General features: G+C 29.6%; 2 protein-coding genes and 1 non-coding gene across 6 annotated transcripts; 1 reads left to right on the top strand and 2 right to left on the bottom strand.

The window, feature by feature from the left end:
* Nucleotides 1-2355: 2355 nt before the first annotated feature.
* On the bottom strand, nucleotides 2356-2428 carry TRNAA-UGC. Its single transcript has one exon. It is a non-coding gene; the product is annotated as a tRNA-Ala (tRNA).
* An 805-nt stretch (nucleotides 2429-3233) lies between these two features.
* Nucleotides 3234-5088, bottom strand: LOC113859859 (macrodontain-1-like). Its single transcript, XM_027492528.1, has 3 exons — nucleotides 4656-5088; nucleotides 3615-3839; nucleotides 3234-3517 (listed from the first exon to the last, which is right to left on the bottom strand). Exons 1-3 carry the CDS (start codon nucleotides 5086-5088, stop codon nucleotides 3234-3236), a joined length of 942 nt encoding a protein of 313 aa, XP_027348329.1.
* An 11913-nt stretch (nucleotides 5089-17001) lies between these two features.
* Nucleotides 17002-19347, top strand: LOC113857714 (UBP1-associated protein 2C-like). 4 transcript variants are annotated; one of them, XM_027489866.1, is made up of 2 exons: nucleotides 17002-18241; nucleotides 18885-19347. In XM_027489866.1, exons 1-2 carry the CDS (start codon nucleotides 17145-17147, stop codon nucleotides 19051-19053), a joined length of 1266 nt encoding a protein of 421 aa, XP_027345667.1. In that variant the 5' UTR covers nucleotides 17002-17144; the 3' UTR covers nucleotides 19054-19347. The 4 variants fall into 4 exon arrangements, with proteins under 4 accessions (XP_027345667.1, XP_027345670.1, XP_027345669.1 ...); XM_027489869.1 differs by having other exon boundaries at nucleotides 17003-18270; nucleotides 18959-19347; XM_027489868.1 differs by having other exon boundaries at nucleotides 17003-18270; nucleotides 18898-19347.
* The last annotated feature ends 921 nt before the right edge of the window (nucleotides 19348-20268 follow it).

Genomic DNA, 20268 nt, shown 5'->3' with positions numbered 1-20268 from the left:
ATGGTATATGGAATATGGTAAGGTGGGGGATAACAACAACCACCTTGTACGTACTTCACTTGTGTAGGAACTTATATAAGAGAGAGAAACTGAAGAAAAGGTTGTCCCTGGTGGTGGGTTCACATGGAGGGTGCTTGAGAAATTTAATTATAATTTTTCTGAACATGAGTTGGGGGATCTTGGATGGATTCGTTGTGGTGTGTGGGGTTTGAAATTGATGAAGTTGTTTTATGGGAAAAATAGGATGTTACAACATTATTGAGGATTGAGTTGTTCTTATGCGTTCCACTGGTCTGCACCATGTCACGGGGCACGTTGAATTTCCATGATATTTCATTGAGTATATGCTTCAATCTTGTTTTCCTCGTCTATTGTGCTATCACCATAAATAAAATCAATTCGCAATAATTGAGGTACTTCTTAATTTCATAACTCTTCTTTAATTTAATAAATATTTTATTTTGTTTCTTAACTTATTTGAAGTACATGTTATATCATAAATTGTTATATCGATAAGAATTATTAATTTTTATAATAATTAATATTAAATTATATTTAAAATATATTTTAATTAACTGATAATATTAAAATTTTGTGCATCAAAATTAAATTTATAAATTATTATAATTATTATTTTCTCCTTAAATTATGTATATACTTTCACTTTTTTTAAAAAGAATATAAAGAATTAATATTCATCGAGCAGTGAGCATCATAACAGAGGAAAACACCAAAAAAGCAGGGAAAAGCGGTGTTTTTCAGTGACACGATACGTGATAGCTCCTCAAGAAGTTATAAAGCATTTGCTCTTTATTTATCTAAAAATAAAACTCCCAAAAAGTTTAAATATTAACTACAACACCTACGCCACACAGCATAATAAAGGGAATCAAATTGAAAAGAATGAATGAGCTCAACATCTAAAATGAAACATCAGATTTTAAGTTGAATTTGATCCATAATTAAATGAATTTTCCTTTGCTGCTACTTCTGAAGATTCCATTGTTGCTGTGATCAAGAGGTGGCAGCATACGGTGTTACAACTGTATTTGCTTTTAAGTGGGAGTGACCAATGGGTTGAACATGATTCATCTTTGCCCTTTATCAGACTTAAGTATAATCCAAGCTGCTGTATCTTGGGAAGGAGTTTTTCAAATTTAAAATGGTTTCTTTGGGTTAATCATCTTTAATGCAAAAACCAAAAAATGAAGAACCATGGTTCGAGTCCCATCATCAATGTTGCATGGATACGGGTACTGCACCGGTACCGGTACCGGGTACGGGTACGGGATACGGCATTTTAAAAAAAATTAAGATACGGGTACGTCAATTAAAAAAATATAAAAAATTATATATAAAATAAAAGCACACAAATTTTAACATATCATATATTATATAACATAAAAAAGGCATATATTTATCCACAAAGATAATAAAACATCTTACAATACAAATTACAATACTTAAATTGTTCAACATGACATGACAATACTAAAACATAATTAAGAAAATCAAACTTTAACAGTGTCAATCTCATTATTTCCTTCCCCATCATCAGTAAAAATAACTGCCTCTAGATCTGGTTCATCAAGAGAAAGACTAGCAACTTCAAGAATCCCAACACCTTCAATTGAATCTCATTCATCTCCATCAAGAGAAAGACGCTGCCCTGAATGCTGCTGGGCGTTAGCTTTTTGCAAATGGAAGACGGGAGCAGTTTTGCAGATGGAGGATGCTGCTGGACGTCGTTGCTGTGCCGCTGATGGAGGATGAGAGAAGTCACGGTTTGGAGGCTGAAAGTGGAGGGTAAACTATGCGAAATAAGATTGGGAGAACGGGTTGATTTTGGGCCTAAATAAAACCTAACAAACTTTTCTGGTTTTTGCAAAAAAATTCTCATTTCCCGTACCCCATTAACGTACCCGAGTACCCGTCGACGTACTCATTATTTTTTGTTTGCAAAAGTGTTTAGGTACGTACCGGGTACGTACCCAGCCGTATCCTATGCGTACCCGTACCCAGTACGTACCCGGTACCGGTACGTTGCAAAAATTGGAGTACCCATGCTTCAGAGCTCATCATTGAAATGCATGCATGTACTATAATGTGTTTCAAGTAGAATAATTTAAGGCAAAATTTAGGATTAGAAGGTAATGTACATATTTTTTTTAGCTTGGTATCTAGTTCTTAATTTTGGGTTTCATTTAGGTGATTTCTTTGTGGGAGATGGAATCATTTAAGACTTGGGATGCTATTGTATTATTGTTTGATGTTAATCAGAATGGTCAACAGCAATTGCTGTTGTTTTGAATCTGAGACTGTGACTAACCCAAAAAAATAATTAAAAAAATGGATTGGAGATGCAGGGGATCGAACCCTGTACCTCTCGCATGCAAAGCGAGCGCTCTACCATTTGAGCTACATCCCCATCTGGCGGACACTAAGTAGAAGATTGGTTAAAAAAGTAGCTTTTGGCAACAAAAGATAAATGTGAATTTGTAACGATAAACGTACCAAGTAATTGCAGGTCCTTTGTCCCCAGTTCTAACCCACTTTCTGACATTTATTCCATTTCCATAGCTTAATATATTTTGTTCCAGCCATTTCAAGATGTTTCTGGCTTTACTACAAAACAGTAGCTTTTATTCTTTGCGGGTGTAAATACACACACTCCAGTTTTGTGTTTTTTCCATCTATTTTTATTCTAAACATTGTTGTAGAAACATAAATTACGAATTAAACTTGATGGAATTGATGAAAAATAAAAATACAATGATAGAATGGAAAACATGTTACATGTATTATTTCGGCATGTATAAAGGTTGTTGTTTATGGTATCGTAGCCTAACAACCATTCGTTGTCATTTTGTATTCGATCTTGGTGCAATTTTACAATTTGACAGTATACTATCTGACTCAGTGCAATTTTTTTTTTCGGTGAATTATTTAGTTCATCTTTACCCACATCATTTCTTACAAGGATGGATAAACTGAAACTGATCAAACAATTACATTCTTAAAAAGATGGGTACGTAGAAAATTTATAGTCTATAAGTTTTTTCTTGATAATTTATATGGAGAGACAAAAGATCTGATCTAAGAGATCATGATCTCATAGGTGCTACATTGTAGCAAAACATTAGAATAGGCAACATGATAATAATACATGGTAATAACTGGTTTTTGGTTAATGAAAAATAAGCAGTTAACAATACTTTTAGGCCAATAAGCTCTTAGCCAGTAGCACCCTCTCTGACACACATACTTAAGCTATTGGATAAGAGGCGTGCAGGGTAATGCCAGAGACCTTCAGGATTACCAACTTCCCTCTTCATCTTCATGTAACCACCCTCACCCCATCGTTGGCCCCATGAATTCCTTATCAACCAGTACTTGCCATCTGGGTCCTCACCATACCCAATTGCTGTGACTGCATGGTTCAGTTCAGTTCCACACTCACCAGTAAAAACACCGCCAGAGTAAAACTGAAATGCTTGTCCTTTAGCATCAACTAGTACTGAGACAGGTTGCTTAGACACTGCCCTCAGAAGTTCCTCCTCACTTCTCTTGAGTCACATATTGGTAACCACTAATCTTGGTTCCGGAACCCATACCACCACCATGACAAGTCCCATGTCTTCCCTCATAAGGGTATTCTGCTTCATTTGCAAGACCCTGGCTTTCTATATACGCATAGGCCCTCTCCACAGCTTGTCCACTGCAGCCATCATTGCTGGTACAATCCACCAATTGCTGCTCAGACAATGAAACCAAATTGCCTGTTGTTATTTGGATAATACCCTCAACAGCTGCCACTGATGAAAATGCCCAGCAACTCCCTGTAACAGGAAATACAATTCAAGAACCATATCTACATATATAGTACGCATAAAAAAAAATGTCATATACCTTCGATTAGCATATATTTTATATAATTGAAATTAGGGAATGTCCTCTTTATCTATTACCACTCCCTTTCAATTACTTTTATCTTTGTTTTTCTAAAATGTCCTTTAGTAAAATTCATTTTAATTTCTAGTCTATTGCTACTCTATTAAAAGTAATATTTTTTCTTGACAATAAAAAAAGTAACATTTTCTCTAAAAGCAAATAAAATATATATAATAAATTTTAGTACAATAACTACTAAAATATAATATAATGCCAACGTTAATTACCTTAAGAAGAAGAAAAAAATGAAACCTCTACTAGTTTAAAGAGCCAATATAACTGTCATTTGGGCATAGGATTGTCTAACATAAAGAAGACTTTTACTTGAACCAAATATCTAACATAATTTTTGTTTGGTTTTGGAGTTTAGCGAGAGGACTGATAGTAGATTAAATAGGAATAAATGTTTAATTAAGATAATTGGAAGAAAATAAATATAAAAGCATTTAAAAAGAGATTAATAATAAACAAAAGAGAGTAACAATAGATAGTTCCTTAAAAATTAAAGTATAAATATAAACATTGAAAACTTACGTTAACAATATATGATATCAATGAACAATTTTGAAGTTATATAAAATTAATATATATTATTAGTATATAAAATAATTAATATAATGCATAATGGTACCATTAATGTTAACCCATAATATCTATACGTTATATTAATTTATGTTATAGCATAGTTTTATGCAACAACGTACCACAGCGGCCTTGGTACTTGATTTGGTTGACAGCTCCTTTGGTTCTCCAATCCAAGCTTGGCTCAATGTTAGTAACACTCACATTTTGGTACCCAAAATTGTCCTTAATCTTGGACGGGTCGTAGAGAGCTCCTGTGTGAGACTGAAGGAATTCTTTGTTAGATAAGTCAGCAAAACCATTTAGGCTTAAATTGTACCTCTTGTTTCCTCCATTGTTGTGTTTCTCTATGAACTCCCAGTTGTCCGTGAATATCTGTAGGCGTTTGAGCTTCTCTACATCGTCAACATAAACACGGTCATGCAAGGCCATCCACTCTTCATGCTGTTTGGCAATGGAAGATTCAGAGAGTGTGCGAGACATGACACAAAACGTGCAAGTCCACAAAAATATGAAAAGGGTAACAATAGATTTTGTGTCCAGTGTTAAAGCCATTGCTCACAGAATTTTTAATTGGACTCTATTCTATGGCAATGTATTTAACTGAATGGTTATTTGTGAAGAAGTGAGCATGCATTGCAGCTATATATAGAAGTGGGTGCTTCATGTTAATTGGTTGTGCAAATTCTAGCATTGTTAGACACAGCCTTTGCCCCAGCGTGCCCGTTGGGTTAAATATCATAAACGACAGCTTGGAGCTCTCCATTTTCCGGCAATCAAGCCACTTAAACGCTTTATAAACGACATGAGGAGGGCGTTGTCGTGTTGCATCTTTTGTTCACTGAATCACCGTGCTATCTGCATCCATTTCGTCCTTTGTTTTGAGTTTTTGACTTTTGATTTTGTTTTCAGAATTTCTAACAATCTTAGTCCTCTTACAGTTCATTAAATTGATTTAGCAGATGCGCAATTAGCTCTTTTCTTATTCTCGCTCCTTTACTACACCATCGTTTTACTCACATTAGAAGATATTTACACGTCATATACGATACTAGTCAATTTCTATTCAGTTTTTCTTTTGTCTCTTGTTATTGATTCGCTTAATTTCCCCACAATCAAGGTCACTCGTTAGGTATCAAATGAGAAGAATTATTTTAGAAGAATCTTAATCATCAAAGTCAGTCCAAAATATTTGGAAGAATTGTAAGGCCTCAATTGTTTAAGGATATGATTGAGTTAAGTTTCAAGAGGAAAAAAACATTTTTAATAAATGCCCTTTAATTTTATAATATTTTAAAAATTAATAAATTAACATAATTTTAATGTTTTTATTTTTATAAATTTTTATTTTTAAATAAAGTATTTATCTTCTTCTCTTTAAAATTTAACTAGTAATCATTCTTGAGCAAATTAAAAATATGGAAAAATGCTTACAAATACGAATGAAGTTGTGACATTTAAATGCAAGAAGTCAACATGTATATATATTTCATACAATATATTATTTGGAGGATTAAAATATTAACTTAGTTAATATATTAAAGTTGAAACTCTAAAAAAAGTGGAGAGAATAACTTATAGGTATCCGATTTTAATATTTTGCAGCTTCATGCAATTCTAATAAGCAACAACGATGATCTTCAATAAATATTTCAGATATATCAAAAGTTTCATCTCCCAACTCTTGCTATTAAGTTGTATGTTATTTTTATATAAGTTTTAGTTGACGTTTATTAAGAAAATGACGATGATGAGGAAGATGCATATGCAAGCACAGTTTCAGATATAAAAATAGAATGAGAAACATAATATCACTGAAAAAGATGACAACAACTTTGAACAAAATATGAAAAATAATAAAGATAGTGAAAATGATTATATAAATGATGATGCAGATGATGAGGACCTTCATTTATCAAACATAGTGGTTGGGCAACATTCATTTGCAGAATCATCGTTCATGTGTGCTTTAGTTCTTGATACTATGAATGTATCTAAGTTTTCAAAGTATGCAAACTTAGGTATATAAGATTGATAATGTTTTAATTCATTTATATTTGTGTTTGTAAATAATAAGTTATTATGATGTAGATGGAGAATTATATGTTAGAATGCAATTCAATGATAGAGAAATTATACGTATAAACAATTAAGCATAGTATATCAAAAAACCAAATACAATTTTTGTAAATGCATTAGTTATGACATAGATTATGGATGACTTATTCGGACAAGTTTTAAGAAGAACAAATATTTTGGAAAATCAAAAAGTAGAATGACTTATACAATTGTATTAAGGCAAGAATTTCACAAGATCATAAAAAGTTGGATGCAGACATAATTGCAAAATGAATCAAGTCAATGGTAGAAAATGACTCTTTTTTTCAAAATAAAACTCGTGATTGGTTAACGATAAAGCTAAAAGCAATTAAAAAAGTGTTTAGTTAGTGAGAGGTCTTGTTTGAAGCTTTGTCATAATGATGTGTAGCAATGTATGAGTATTTGAGGATCAATTGTTCAGTTGATGTTACAAAGACCTACTAGAATGATGAGTTGGTTCTTGATTTTCAAATATTGTGCCAAATGTTTTGGAGTTTTAGTTCCTACATTTGAACATTTAAACAGTGCAAATCACTTGTGTAGGTTGATGGGACATAATTATATATGACAAATATGAGGGAGCTTTATTGGTGGCAATTGCACAAGATAACAATCAAGATATATTATCAATTATTTTCGCAATTGTTAAGGATAAGACTGTGGATGTTTGAATTTTTTTTTCTTGATAATTCATACCAACATGTGTTGACCTAAGATAGCGTTGATTTTATTTCTAATTACCACAAGTCAATTAATGTTATAATAAGATGAAGTAATGGATAATGGAAACTTCTAAAAGCATTTCACATGTATTGTATCATGCATATAGTGGTCAATTTTTTATGAAGATTCAAGGTTCTTTACTTGCATAAACTTGTCATTTGTATAAGTAATTCACATTATTTATGTACTTGAAAATTAACATATGAATATTGCCTAGCTTTAAAAGTGCTTGTATCAATGATATTATGTTTTGCAAGTTATTTTATAATTAAGCATGAATCTAATATTCATTACAAGCAAAGTTGAGAATGTGGAGAGGTATACGCAAATTAGCTTAATGAAATTCTATGAGAGAAGTGAGTTTTAGCATATGACAATTGTCATTGATGGGATCACTTGATTACAAATGTACTTTAGTGCATTAATTCAATGTTAAAAGCACTCATAATCTTTCAATCATGACACTAGTTAGATTAACTTACTTTTAATTGGTTAAGTTATTTGCACATAAAGGGAGTGAGATATATGCACAAATATGCCTCTCAAAACCTTCATATCAGTCAATTTAATCGACAAAATGAAGCTTTTTATGTTTAGGAGTTATCCAACAGTCAAGAATATAAAGTTGATATGAGACAAATGTATTATGATTGTGGTGATATATAGACTGATAAATGTTTGTGTCATGACATGATTATTACTTGCTCTAGTTAGAACATTGGTTAGCATGCTTATGTCGATGGTGTTTATAGGTCAGTGAATATGCAAAGTTTTCAAGAAAGCATTTGGGGTTATCAATAAAAGTACATGGTGGTAATATAAAGGCCCAAAACTTTTTCTTAACCCCATCTTAAAGTACACAATAAAAGGTTGTCCTAAATTAACTTGTTTCTTTAATAAGCTGGATATGCGTGAGATGAGAAGATCATGACAATGCAGTCTTTATCAAGGCCAGAGACGATATTCAAATACTATTGTGTCTAGTTCATAGTGTTGAGTAGTGATAATATGGTTATTATTAAAACTTGATGTGTGTCAAATGTTATGTTGTTATTGTTCTATATCAATATAGTTATAATTGAACGATTTTAAAAATTAGGGTAAGCATAACAAAAATAAAAATAATAACAATACTCATATTACAAATAAGAGTTTCATTATACATAAACATTTGTGATTACCATTCATGAGCATAGATATTACAATATATTATAATCATGGGTACTCTATGTAATTAAAACCCTAAAAACATAACTAGCCTTTCTCTCCCCCTCCCCCTGTGCCGCCTCCTCCTCCCTCTTTTTCTTCTTTATTAAAGAAGAGTTATATCTATCAAAGCATGAATAAAGGGATGTAACATGTGTGAAAGAAATTCCCTTCATCTTCCTCTACCTCCATTATTCCCCACACTCTAACCCATCATTGGCCTCATTTATTGCACCATCATATCCTACAAGTTTGGGCTCTGCCACATGACCATATATAGGTGTAATTATGCAATCCAGTTGCGTCATCTCCCACAACGTGATTAGCATATACCATTAATCACCTGGTGAGAATATTAACTAAGAAGTAATCTCATACTTTGGTGTCACAAGTTATGGTTGATACACATCCTCCGGATGTGTGGTACTTCTTCCATAATTGTCTATTCGTTCATATTAAAGTCATATTAGAGATTTCGTTTGGAGCATTGAACATCATCAATGATAAAGTCATAATGTACACAGTAATTCATGATTTATCCACTATCATTGCTGTAATTAACAAACCTCTTACCCCCTTAATTCCTTGATTTTTAAACCATGATGAATATCTCTTTTATTTATGGACATTCATATTGATTCTTACTCTGGGGATTGTTCATCCTATTGAAATGATTGCTATTTATTCTTTTATGGTGACTAATATAACTCATCGTTTAGTTGTCTTAAAGGTAGTGGAATCCCTTACTATTTGGTGGGTAATGGCTTCATGGGAAACTTGTGATGTTGGGATAGTGGTGGCTCCATGAGATTTTGCTTATGTTGAGGAAAGAGTAGTTATATAGAAAACTACTATTGTTGGGGCACTAACTGCTCTATTTGTAAGGATAATTATAGTCAATTTATTACATATAATGTGTACTTTGCCCAATACTCATCAGAAGGATAATAGTCATTAATTGATATTCTTTCTAAGATACATATTGGTGATCCCACATTGTCACCCAATCCACATGTATCAATCTTCAGTTCTCTAAATCCTTGTAAGTCTTTATTGAGGAATCCCTCAAAACTTTGGGATGGGAAAGAAATAGGCTAAGCAAATCTAAATTGACGCATTACATGGTCCTACATATCACTCTAATGTAAAACTTTAAATGTCTTATATGAGGAGCATGTGACTAGTTTAGGGACTAATAAGTAATTAATTAAATTATTAAGGGCTAAATTATAATTGAGTAAATAAGAAGCAGTTTCATATATGTTAAATAATTGTTATTTGATGGAGATAGCAGTTTTGAAACGAATTAATTAAAACTGTGAAACGGGTCTTCTTATTGACTGTGACGTATTTTCTCTTCCCTCATTATCAATAACGTAGAGAGAATATGAGGGTAAGCTAAAGAGGTAGAAACTAGTTTTCTCTCTCATTGAGAAAATTTAAAGGCATCAAGATTCATCTATTTCCTTAGCAATGGATAGAGGTTAGTCAATTTGTTCATTATGTTATGTGAGAATCATGGAATTTCAAGATCCTAAAATGGTTTTATGCAAATGTTAATTTTAGAAAAATTGTATCATGAAAATTTTTCATCTAATACCTCAAAGCATATCAAAGGATTAACAGTTGACCAGCTTTGTCCTCATTTAGCCATCACACAAACTACATTATACACACACAACATCAAATGTGTTTCAACAAATTTAATAGATTTAAGGGTATATTAAGACTACCTCATGAACTCCCATTTAATCTAATGCTAATATGATATTTTCAAGATCTCTAAATAGATTGTTCAATGGATATCGCATGTGTTTCTATATAAGAGCAAATGAAAATATCATTAATTCATTAGAGCCAACCACTAGGGCTAGTGTTATGTCCATACATGCATCATTATTAGGCAACAATAAATTTCTTTAGCATCATGTCATGTACCACAATCTAGACCTCTATAAAGAAAGGCAAGCCATGATAAACCCTAATTATATAGTCCAATTTCATTCACATTTGTCAACAATTGTAAGAATTTTTCATGTATTACTAAATTGCTTTTATTCAATATTAACATGTCCTAATAAAGAAAATACATATTTACAAGCATGTTACGCTATCTTAATATATAAAATAGCAAGAAATCAACCAAATTATTGGATCAACGGATGAACCACTTTAATTTTATTTCTAATCTTCCAATATCATTTGATCTATGTCAACTACCTAGTAATTGTTCACACATATTGTGGATTACTACAATATTGAGATTAGTATAATCAATTATTGGTAAACCATTAATTTGAGGTCCAAACAAGATAGCAACATCTTCTAATGCCACTATGTATCCTTCAAAAGGAAGATAAAATGTGTCTCTAAATTTCAATGTTCAACAAGTACATTTGCAAAGGCACTATTTATTTGAATTTGACTAAGGCACCATTTATTTCATAATCCAACATGCATTAAAATGTCATTTATTTCAACTTTATTTGTCATTATGATAAATGATGTAACAATCTCATCACTTGTTACAACAACAAAAATAATAATTAATCCCTAAATTATAAAATATATATAAAACAATCATAAATATATGACATTTATATTATACTCATTAAATAATAAAAAATAATACAATAGGTAATAAATATTTAAATAATAATAATTAAAAATTAAATAATATATTTTTTTTAGTTTCTATATCATAAAATACTTAATAATTAGTTAAAAAATATTTTTAATTTTTATATTATGAAAACTTATTAACTAGTTATAATACACATTATTAATAAAATTTTTAATATTAGTACTTCATTATAATTAGAGATGACAATGGGTAAAGAACTCGATAGGCATCCGCAAAATTTACCCATAATGGGTAGAGTATTTATCTCTACATAGGTACAAGTATGAGTATGGGTAAATACTCACAAATTTTAATGGAGATAGTGCGGGTATGAGTATTTAAGTATTTACCTCGCCCCATACATGCATATATATATATATATATATATATATATATATATATATAAACTTTATTCTATACTTATATATTAAATTTTTGTATTATTCTACTATTTATGTAAAGTTATATAAGATTAATATAAAAATATATTTAATAATAAAGTAAACCAAAAATTTTATTTTATTTTATATTTTTAGTAGAATAATTTATTTACTACTTTATATTATTTGATTAGACTAATACAATTTAATTATTACACAATTGATATGAAATCAACTTTTAAAAAAAATATTATTTATACATGAAACGCGTATAAATTATTTTTTACATAAATATTTTTATTAATAAAATCATATTGATATTTAAATCATAAAGTGAATGATAACTAATAAATATATTGTAAATATTTTATAAATTTTACAATCACCTAATATTACCGTAAGCTGATTATTTATTGATAATATTTAAATTTTATTTTTTATATTTCAATTTAAAATAATATTTTTCTATACAACATGTGCATTGAATCTAAATAATATTATTCTTACCATTTAATTTACCAAATAAGTTTTTAAAAAGATATAAAAATATAAAAAAATATTATTAATTATTATTTGTTAATTTTTTGAATAAAAAAGTACATTTTTTTATATACATGTATATTTCTTTATTATAAAATTTAATTGTGACCACTTATCTTATATTTAAATTATTTATTTTAAAATTTATATACATTATAAATATTTAATTCATTAAAATAATTTTTAAAAATTTATATTTTTAACAAAATACTTTCGTATAGTACATGAGTTAAAAATACTTGTATTAATATATATATATATATATATATATTATTTTAATTAAATCTGTTATTTTTTTTATAATTTCAGTTTCAAAAGTTAAAAAAAAATATTTTATATATCCACTTGTTGTTGTTAGTTAGTACTTGAATTTCTCTACCATAACTCTACTCTTATTCTCAATGTCTACCTCATTAAAATCTAGCAGTTATAAAATGTTATTCATCAAAGTTAGTTGTCAATGTCACCATAAGAGGTTACTAAGTGATCTCACATGAAGGGCCACTAATTATGCAGATTTATTTCGTTGTCACTTTGTTGTTGTTGTTCGATTAAATCTCACATAATATAAGGTCATTGCCGATAAATAACTTGTGTATTTAATTTAGCTTATTATTTCTAAAAATTTTAGTTTAGAAAATTGTTGTATTAAGATATATTTATCCCTTGTGATCTTTGAATATTTATTTTTTATCTATATTTATACCTTATTCGGCAACTACTTATGTGAAATTAAATAAATATATTTATTTTATAAATATTTTTCTTAAATAAGCGCGGATAATAGGTACAAGATGGGTATGCGGATATCCAGAGGGTACAAGTACGAGGATTAATGTTCATACCCACACGACTATGGGTTGGGTACGAGTATTTTTTTAAAACGTAAGTATGGAGATGGGTACTATAGTACCCTACACATACCCTATCCATTGTCATCCCTAATTATAAATACTGTATATCATATTTTATATAAAATAGCATAATTAAGTCATGTCACGTTTTAAACTACTTATATAACTATAAATATATTTAAGTCATATTTATTACATAATCATAATTTAATATATTTAATAATAAAGTAAACCAAAAAATTTATTTTGTTTTATATTTTTAGTAGAATAATTTATTTAATACTTTATATTGTTTGTTTAGGCTAATACATTTAATTATTACACAATTGATATGAAATTAACTTTTTAAAAAAATATTATTTATACATGACACACGTATAAATTATTTTTTACATAAATATTTTTGTTAATAAAATCATATTGATATTTAAATCATAAAGTGAATGATAACTAATAAATATATTGTAAATATTCTATAAATTTTACAATCACCTAATATTACCGTAAGCTTATTATTTATTGATAATATTTAAATTTTATTTTTATATTTTAGTTTAAAATAATATTTTTCTATACAACATGTGCATTGAATCTAAATAATATTATTCTTACCATTTAATTTACCAAATAAGTTTTTGAAAAGATATAAAAATATAAAAAAATATTATTAATTCTTATTTGTTAATTTTTTTAAATAAAAAGGTACATTTTTTTATATACATGTATATTTCTTTATTATAAAATTTAATTGTGACCACTTATCTTATATTTAAATTATTTCTTTTAAATTTTATATACATTATAAATATTTAATTCATTAAAATAATTTTTCAAAAAATTATATTTTTAACAAAATACTTTTGTATAGTACATGAGTTAAAAATATTTGTATTAATATATATAAATATATATTATTTTAATTAAATCCATTTTTTTTTTACAATTTCAGTTTCAAAAGGTAAAAAAAAATATTTTATATATCTACTTGTTGTTGTCATTTAGTACTTGAATTTCTCTACCATAACTTTATTCTTATTCTCAATATCTGCCTCATTAAAATCTAACAGTTATAAAATGTTATTTATCAGAGTTAGTTGTTAATGCCGCCATAAGAGGTCACTAAGTGATCTGACATGAAGGACCACTAATTATACAGATCTATCTCGTTGTCACTTTGTTGTGGTTGTTCAATTAGAACTCACATAGGATAAGGTCATCGCCGACAAATAACTTGTGTGTTTAATTTCGCTTATTATTTCTAAGAATTTTAATTTAAAAAATTGTTGTATTAAGATATATTTATCCATTGTGATCTTTGAATATTTATTTTTTATCTATATTTATACCTTATTTGGCAACTACTTATGTGAAATTAAATAAATAAATATTTTTATAATTATTTTTTCTCAAATAAGTGCGGGTAATGAGTAGTATACGGATACCTAGAAGGTACGGATACGGGATTAATATTCATACCCACACAACTATGGGGTTGGGTACAAGTATTTTTTTAAAATGCGAGTATGAAGATAGGTACTATAATACTCTACACATACCCTACCCATTGTCATCCCTAATTATAATTATTGTATATCATATTTTATATAAAATAGCATAATTAAGTCATGACATGTTTTGAACTATTTATATAACTATAAATATATTTTTTATATATAACAATAAACATATTTAAGTCATATTTATTACATAATCATAATTTAATACATTTGCTAATAATTATTTTAATAAAACTTATAAATAAATTTAAAAATATATATCTTTTACTTGATTATAATATTAACAAATCAAATAATTACTATAATACTTAATTATAAATTTATATTTACTATATATTAAATTTTAAATAAATTTAAATTTTATTTATTATGTGATAAATATTTAAGACAAAACTTAATTAAAAATTTGAAGAATACTAATTAAGAAATTAAAATTAATTTAAATTCTACCTTTTATATTACAAAAATACTTAATAACTAAAAATACATGTTTCATAATCTATATTTTTATTTTTTGTATTATAATCTACACTTTTTCTTATAAAAGTTATATTTATTAGTCAATAATAATTTAATATAACTGCTAATAATTATTTAAAAAAGACTAATTAATAAATTAAAAATAATTTACTTAATTATAACGTAACAAACTAAATAATAATTTAATTTAATTTTCAATTAATTTAATAATTACAATAATACTTAATTATAATTACTATATATTAATTTTTAAAAAATTAATTATTAAATCAATAAATAGTTTTAAATTTTATTTATTAAATAATAAATATTTAACACAAAAAAGCTAATTAAAAACTTGAAGAACACTAATCTACATTTTAATTTTATATTAAAAAATATTTATTAACTACACTTCAAAGAATATAATTTTTTAAAAATTTTTGTATTATAATTTACACTTTTTAATAAAGGTTATATTTAATAAGTAATAATAATTTAATACAATTGTTGATAATGATTTAAACAGTACTAATTAAGAAATTAAAATATATATATATATATATTAATTTTTTATAACATTAACAAATTAAATAATTACTCTATTTTAAATTTTTTAATTAATTTAATAATTACTATAATAGTTAATTATAATTACTATATATTAAAATTTAAATAAATTTAATAATTAAACCAACAAATAAATTTTTTAGTTTTTATATCATAATCTACATTTTTTAAAATAAATTTACTATCTATAGAATAACATTGAAACTACAACATAAAAAATTAATAAAATTTTTACAATTACAATCACTTCCATGATTTAAAGAATAACATTAAACCTATAATATAAAAAGTAAAAATTTTACAAAATTTTATTTACATTGTAATTACATATTGTTTCTGAAGCTTATTTCTGTGAATTCATGATTGCATTACGAATCATTCTGATTTTAATTACCTTTCTTCTTTCTAAATCAATTTTTAAATTTTTTTTGGTACAAAAAGAAAGTCCAAACTTCTCCTTTAATTTTTTTTTTTTTTTGTGTTTTCTTTAAATTATAATCATTATCTCTGTTTTGGTTTCATTCTTCCTTTTTTTTTTTATGATTTTTTTCCTTCTTCATCCCTCAACAACTCATGTCCCTCACCAGCCCTTTTGAGCTCTAATTTATAGGCACGAAATTTTTGAAGACTTGGCAATTTATTTTAGCTCTCCATTGAAGAAAAAAAAAAGACCTTTTATATTGTAAAAGCAAGTCATTCCTCTTTTAACAATAGAGCTGTTAATTATATTTCAATTTGTTTGACAAAAAATTATAATTATATTTGAATCCAAAAGTGGCCAGCTTAAAGAAATATTTAAAAGTTAGAGAATCTCTAAATATGATTAAGAAAAAATTAAAATTAAATTATATTCATCATACAGGTTCAAATCTAACTCCAACCTAAAAATTTAATATTTTGCATTAATGACGCTATGGTGCCAAATCTCCAAGGCTATGATGCTAAGTAAGCAAAGAGGATCATGGTGATGCAATATGTTTGTTATCCAATTAACATTACAACCATAATTTTAATGCATTAGTGTTTTGTGGTGCATTTTCGTTTCATAATTTCTGTTGAATTCACGTTTACTTACTTTTCAATGTAAATCCAAACACACATGTTCTTTAACGTTGCAACAAAGTATGTTTCCTTTCTTTTGTTGATATTTTTCTCACTTAATAAAAAACGCATGTCAATTGTCAAACTCTTAAAACATGACACTGACACATTGGTAGCATAAAAATTAATTCATCCAACAAATGAGAGGATAATTTTTAAAAATTATGTTTCAATATAAAATGAAAATAAATGCTATTTTTAATTTATTTTTTAATATTGGTGTAAGGATATTTTATGTGTATAGAAAAAAAATTATGATAGATAATATCAAGTATCATATTAATTTTTAATGTTTAAATAATAAAATCTATAATAATAGTAATAAGAAAAAATAAAAATAAAAAGAAGACACACGTTGGCGTTGGTGGAAGCCTATACTGTGTCCGCAACGCAAACGCAGAAAAGATTCGATGTTAATGGCTTATATAAACGAGCAGCATCTGAAGAGTAAGCATTTTAAGTTCGGTTTTTTATATATAAAACGCAGTTCACTTCGTATCTTTCGCCTCAAATCCCTAATTCCCAAATCTCCCACACAATGGACCTCACCAAGAAGCGCAAAACGGAAGAGAACGGCGATGCCAATTCTACGCCGCCACCGTCTTCCGACGCTGCCGTCGCAACCACCACTCCCCTCGACGCAGAAGACATCCGCAAGATCCTCCAACCCTTCTCCCAGGACCAGCTCCTCGACCTCCTCCAATCAGCCTCCCTCCGCCACCCCGACGTTCTCGATGCCGTCCGCTCCGTCGCCGACCGTGACTCCACCCTCCGCAAACTCTTCGTCCGCGGCCTCGCCGGCGACACCACCTCCTACACCCTTCGCACCGTCTTCTCTGCCTTTGGCGAACTTGACGAGGCCATCGTAATCTTCGACAAATCCTCCGGCCGCTCCAAGGGCTACGGCTTCGTCGTCTTCCGCCACGTCGACGGCGCCATCCTGGCTTTGAAAGAGCCAAGCAAGAAAATAGACGGTAGAATGACGGTGACGCAGCTGGCGGCGGCGGGAGGCCCGGGCGGCTCCGGCGACGTGTCGACGAGAAAGGTGTTCGTGGGTAACGTGCCGTTCGAGATATCCTCGGAGACGCTTTTGAGCGAATTCATGAAGTTCGGGGAAATCGAGGAAGGGCCTCTAGGGTTTGATAAATCGAGTGGGAAAACGAGAGGCTTCGCTTTCTTCGTTTACAAAACCGAAGAGGGTGCTAGGGCTTCGTTGGTGGAACCATCGAAGACGATTGAGGGACACCAAGTGATTTGCAAATTGGCCGTTGATAACAAAAAGACGAAGGCTTCAGGGTTTGGTGGGGAGCACCAGCAGCATCAGCAACATCAGCAGCAGCAACAAGCTCCTATGTTTGCATCTCAGTACGGTGGGTATGGTGGGGGCGGTGGTTATGCGATGCAGCAGCATTCGGTGCCACCGTTTAGTAATCCTGTTCCGGTTCCGGGTGGTGGTGGGTATGGACATGGGTATGGTAATTCGCAGTTTGGTGGCGCGGTTGCCGGTGACTATGGGGGAAGGGTGGTTCCAAATTCTGGTGGAGGGTTCCCTGATGGGTCGCAATATGGGTTTCCTCCTCCGTCTGCGGTTCCCTCGCAGCCTGCTCCCATGCCAAGACCTCCCCCTGGAGGAATGTACCAAGGCGTTCCACCTTATTATTGAGGTAAATTTTTGAATTTCGAGTGTGGGTTGTTGGGTATATGTTTTTTTTTGTCTCTTAGCTCCGTTGTTTGGTTGGTTGTGTGCTTGTATTGGTTTATATTTGCTGTTGGTTTTTATTATTATAGTTATTTAATCTTTGTTTGGGGAAGAGAAAAAAAGGATTTTATTGCTTTCAATCTTTTTCTTTCATTTTACTGAAAGCTTACTCGGCTGTTGATTAGTCTATATGTCCTATCCATTAGTTAAATATGCTCTCTGTATTAGCTGAACTTGCATTAGATGGTTTTTAAAACAAATGAATTTTGTTATAGGTTTTTACTTTACAAGGGCCAATATTTTGTCTCCACCTTTTTGTGTTTTTAAAATGCAATTTCATTTTTTTAATGGCTCTTCTATCCTACCAATCAATGTGTCTTAAATTGATTGGTGATATGAACTGGGTTTACTATCTGTTGTAGAAAATATATTATGTTGTATTGTATGGTCTTCCTGTTGTAATTGATGTTGATTAAAGTTTGTGTTTGTTGATTGTAATTAGCATTTCAGAAATAGCTATTTGTTTTGACTGTTCGTTTTGTTTTTTAAATGTTAATGATTGGTTTGAGTTTTGAATAGGTGTTTCATTCAGGTTTGTGATGGCTTCTTGGACGCTAATGCTTTAAATGGTTGTGCTGATTTCCTGCATGCAGACAATGAAATCTTTGCTTTTGGTTACATGGACTGCTGTAATTTGTTGCTGCTTCACTACCTCTGCTTCTATGTGTTATGGTTCCATTTGTGGTAGATGTTAATTAAGGCTTACATGACTTGGTGTAGTATTTGAATGTAGTACTTATGTGGAATTTCTATAGAACATTTTATCTCTAGTTTTTACCTAAATTAGGTTCCTGAGTACGAGTAAATGCCAAGGTGCTTATATTAAATTTTAAATGTTTCTTATTGTTATTTATGTTCCTACATGCATATATTTACACTATGTGGCTGTTATGGTGTTGGTTTTGGTTTATTTTAAGTGTTTTCTCTTTTATAATTTCTGTTCATCGCAAATATTTGTTTTGTATGGTGGAACCCATGATATATGAGTATTTTTTCAAATAACTTCTTATTTGGTTTTAAACTAAAATCAAATCTTAGTAAGTAAACCAGTTTGCTCTATTCTCTACTGGCTTATTCATCTTTTCTTAAAGATGAGATCTGCAATTGATTTACCCTGAATGAATGCTTGTGTTCACTTTCTTTGAAAAATGCCAACCATGAGATTGATTACCTTTTTGTTGTGGAAATCAAAGCTAAAATTTGATATCGCATTTGCAATGCCATGATTTTTGGTGTGTAAATGGTCAACCTTTAATTTTTTTAATGCTAAATATATGGTTATTTTTAAGCTCCCCTCCCTTCTCTGTGCCAATCCTGTGAAAAAAGAAACCAAAGCTATACAAGGGAAATAAAGTAACAAGCATTATTTTTCCATCTCAAATCAACAGTAGGATATGAAAATAAAAAGCGAAACAGAGTAATTAAGTTGGTTGTTTGCCTCATCTTGCGCTGTGCTGCCCTTGAATATGTGATATAATTTGTTTGGGTTCTGGAGCAGATAAATATTTTTCAGGGAATAAGCAACTTGCTTTGCAATAGTTTAGCGTTTCTTTTGTTGATTTTTTTTCACTGTCATTTATCATCCGTTTGGGCTGAATAAATCATTGTTTTGTTTGTTTCTACTGAACGTGTCTACATTGTTTTCTAATTTTGATGGCTTGTGTATCAAACCTTGTGAATGTCGATGTGCTGCTATTTCTAATGATTTTCGAGGTGGTTCTCCTGGTAGTACAGCCAACACCACATTGCTGTAGTCCTTTGAGGTTAGGACTTTTGAAAGTCATTTTGGTTTCCAAATGTTCATTGAAGGAGACAAGTTAGTTTTGTATCATAGTCTAAAGTGAGACCATTGCTTTGTAATAATTTTGTAATAAAATATGAATGCTGCTCTTAGGAATGTATG

Source organism: Abrus precatorius, unplaced genomic scaffold (assembly GCF_003935025.1).
Source record: "Abrus precatorius isolate BTA unplaced genomic scaffold, Abrus_2018 Scaffold2, whole genome shotgun sequence".
Taxonomy (NCBI): domain Eukaryota; kingdom Viridiplantae; phylum Streptophyta; class Magnoliopsida; order Fabales; family Fabaceae; genus Abrus; species Abrus precatorius.
The sequence above is the reverse complement of the archived record's forward strand: the minus strand, read 5'-3'. Positions and strand labels throughout refer to the sequence as shown.

Bases quoted from the DNA above. Each gene is read 5' to 3' on its own strand.
- LOC113859859 (XM_027492528.1), bottom strand. From the start codon at position 5,088: ATGGCTTTAACACTGGACACAAAATCTATTGTTACCCTTTTCATATTT. The intron at 3,840-4,655 runs GTACGTTGTTGC...TTCCTGTTACAG, and splicing joins CAAGTACCAAGGCCGCTGTG to GGAGTTGCTGGGCATTTTCA. The intron at 3,518-3,614 runs GTATGGGTTCCG...AACCTGTCTCAG, and splicing joins TGGGACTTGTCATGGTGGTG to TACTAGTTGATGCTAAAGGA.
- LOC113857714 (XM_027489866.1), top strand. From the start codon at position 17,145: ATGGACCTCACCAAGAAGCGCAAAACGGAAGAGAACGGCGATGCCAAT. The intron at 18,242-18,884 runs GTACCAAGGCGT...AGTTTTGAATAG, and splicing joins AGACCTCCCCCTGGAGGAAT to GTGTTTCATTCAGGTTTGTG.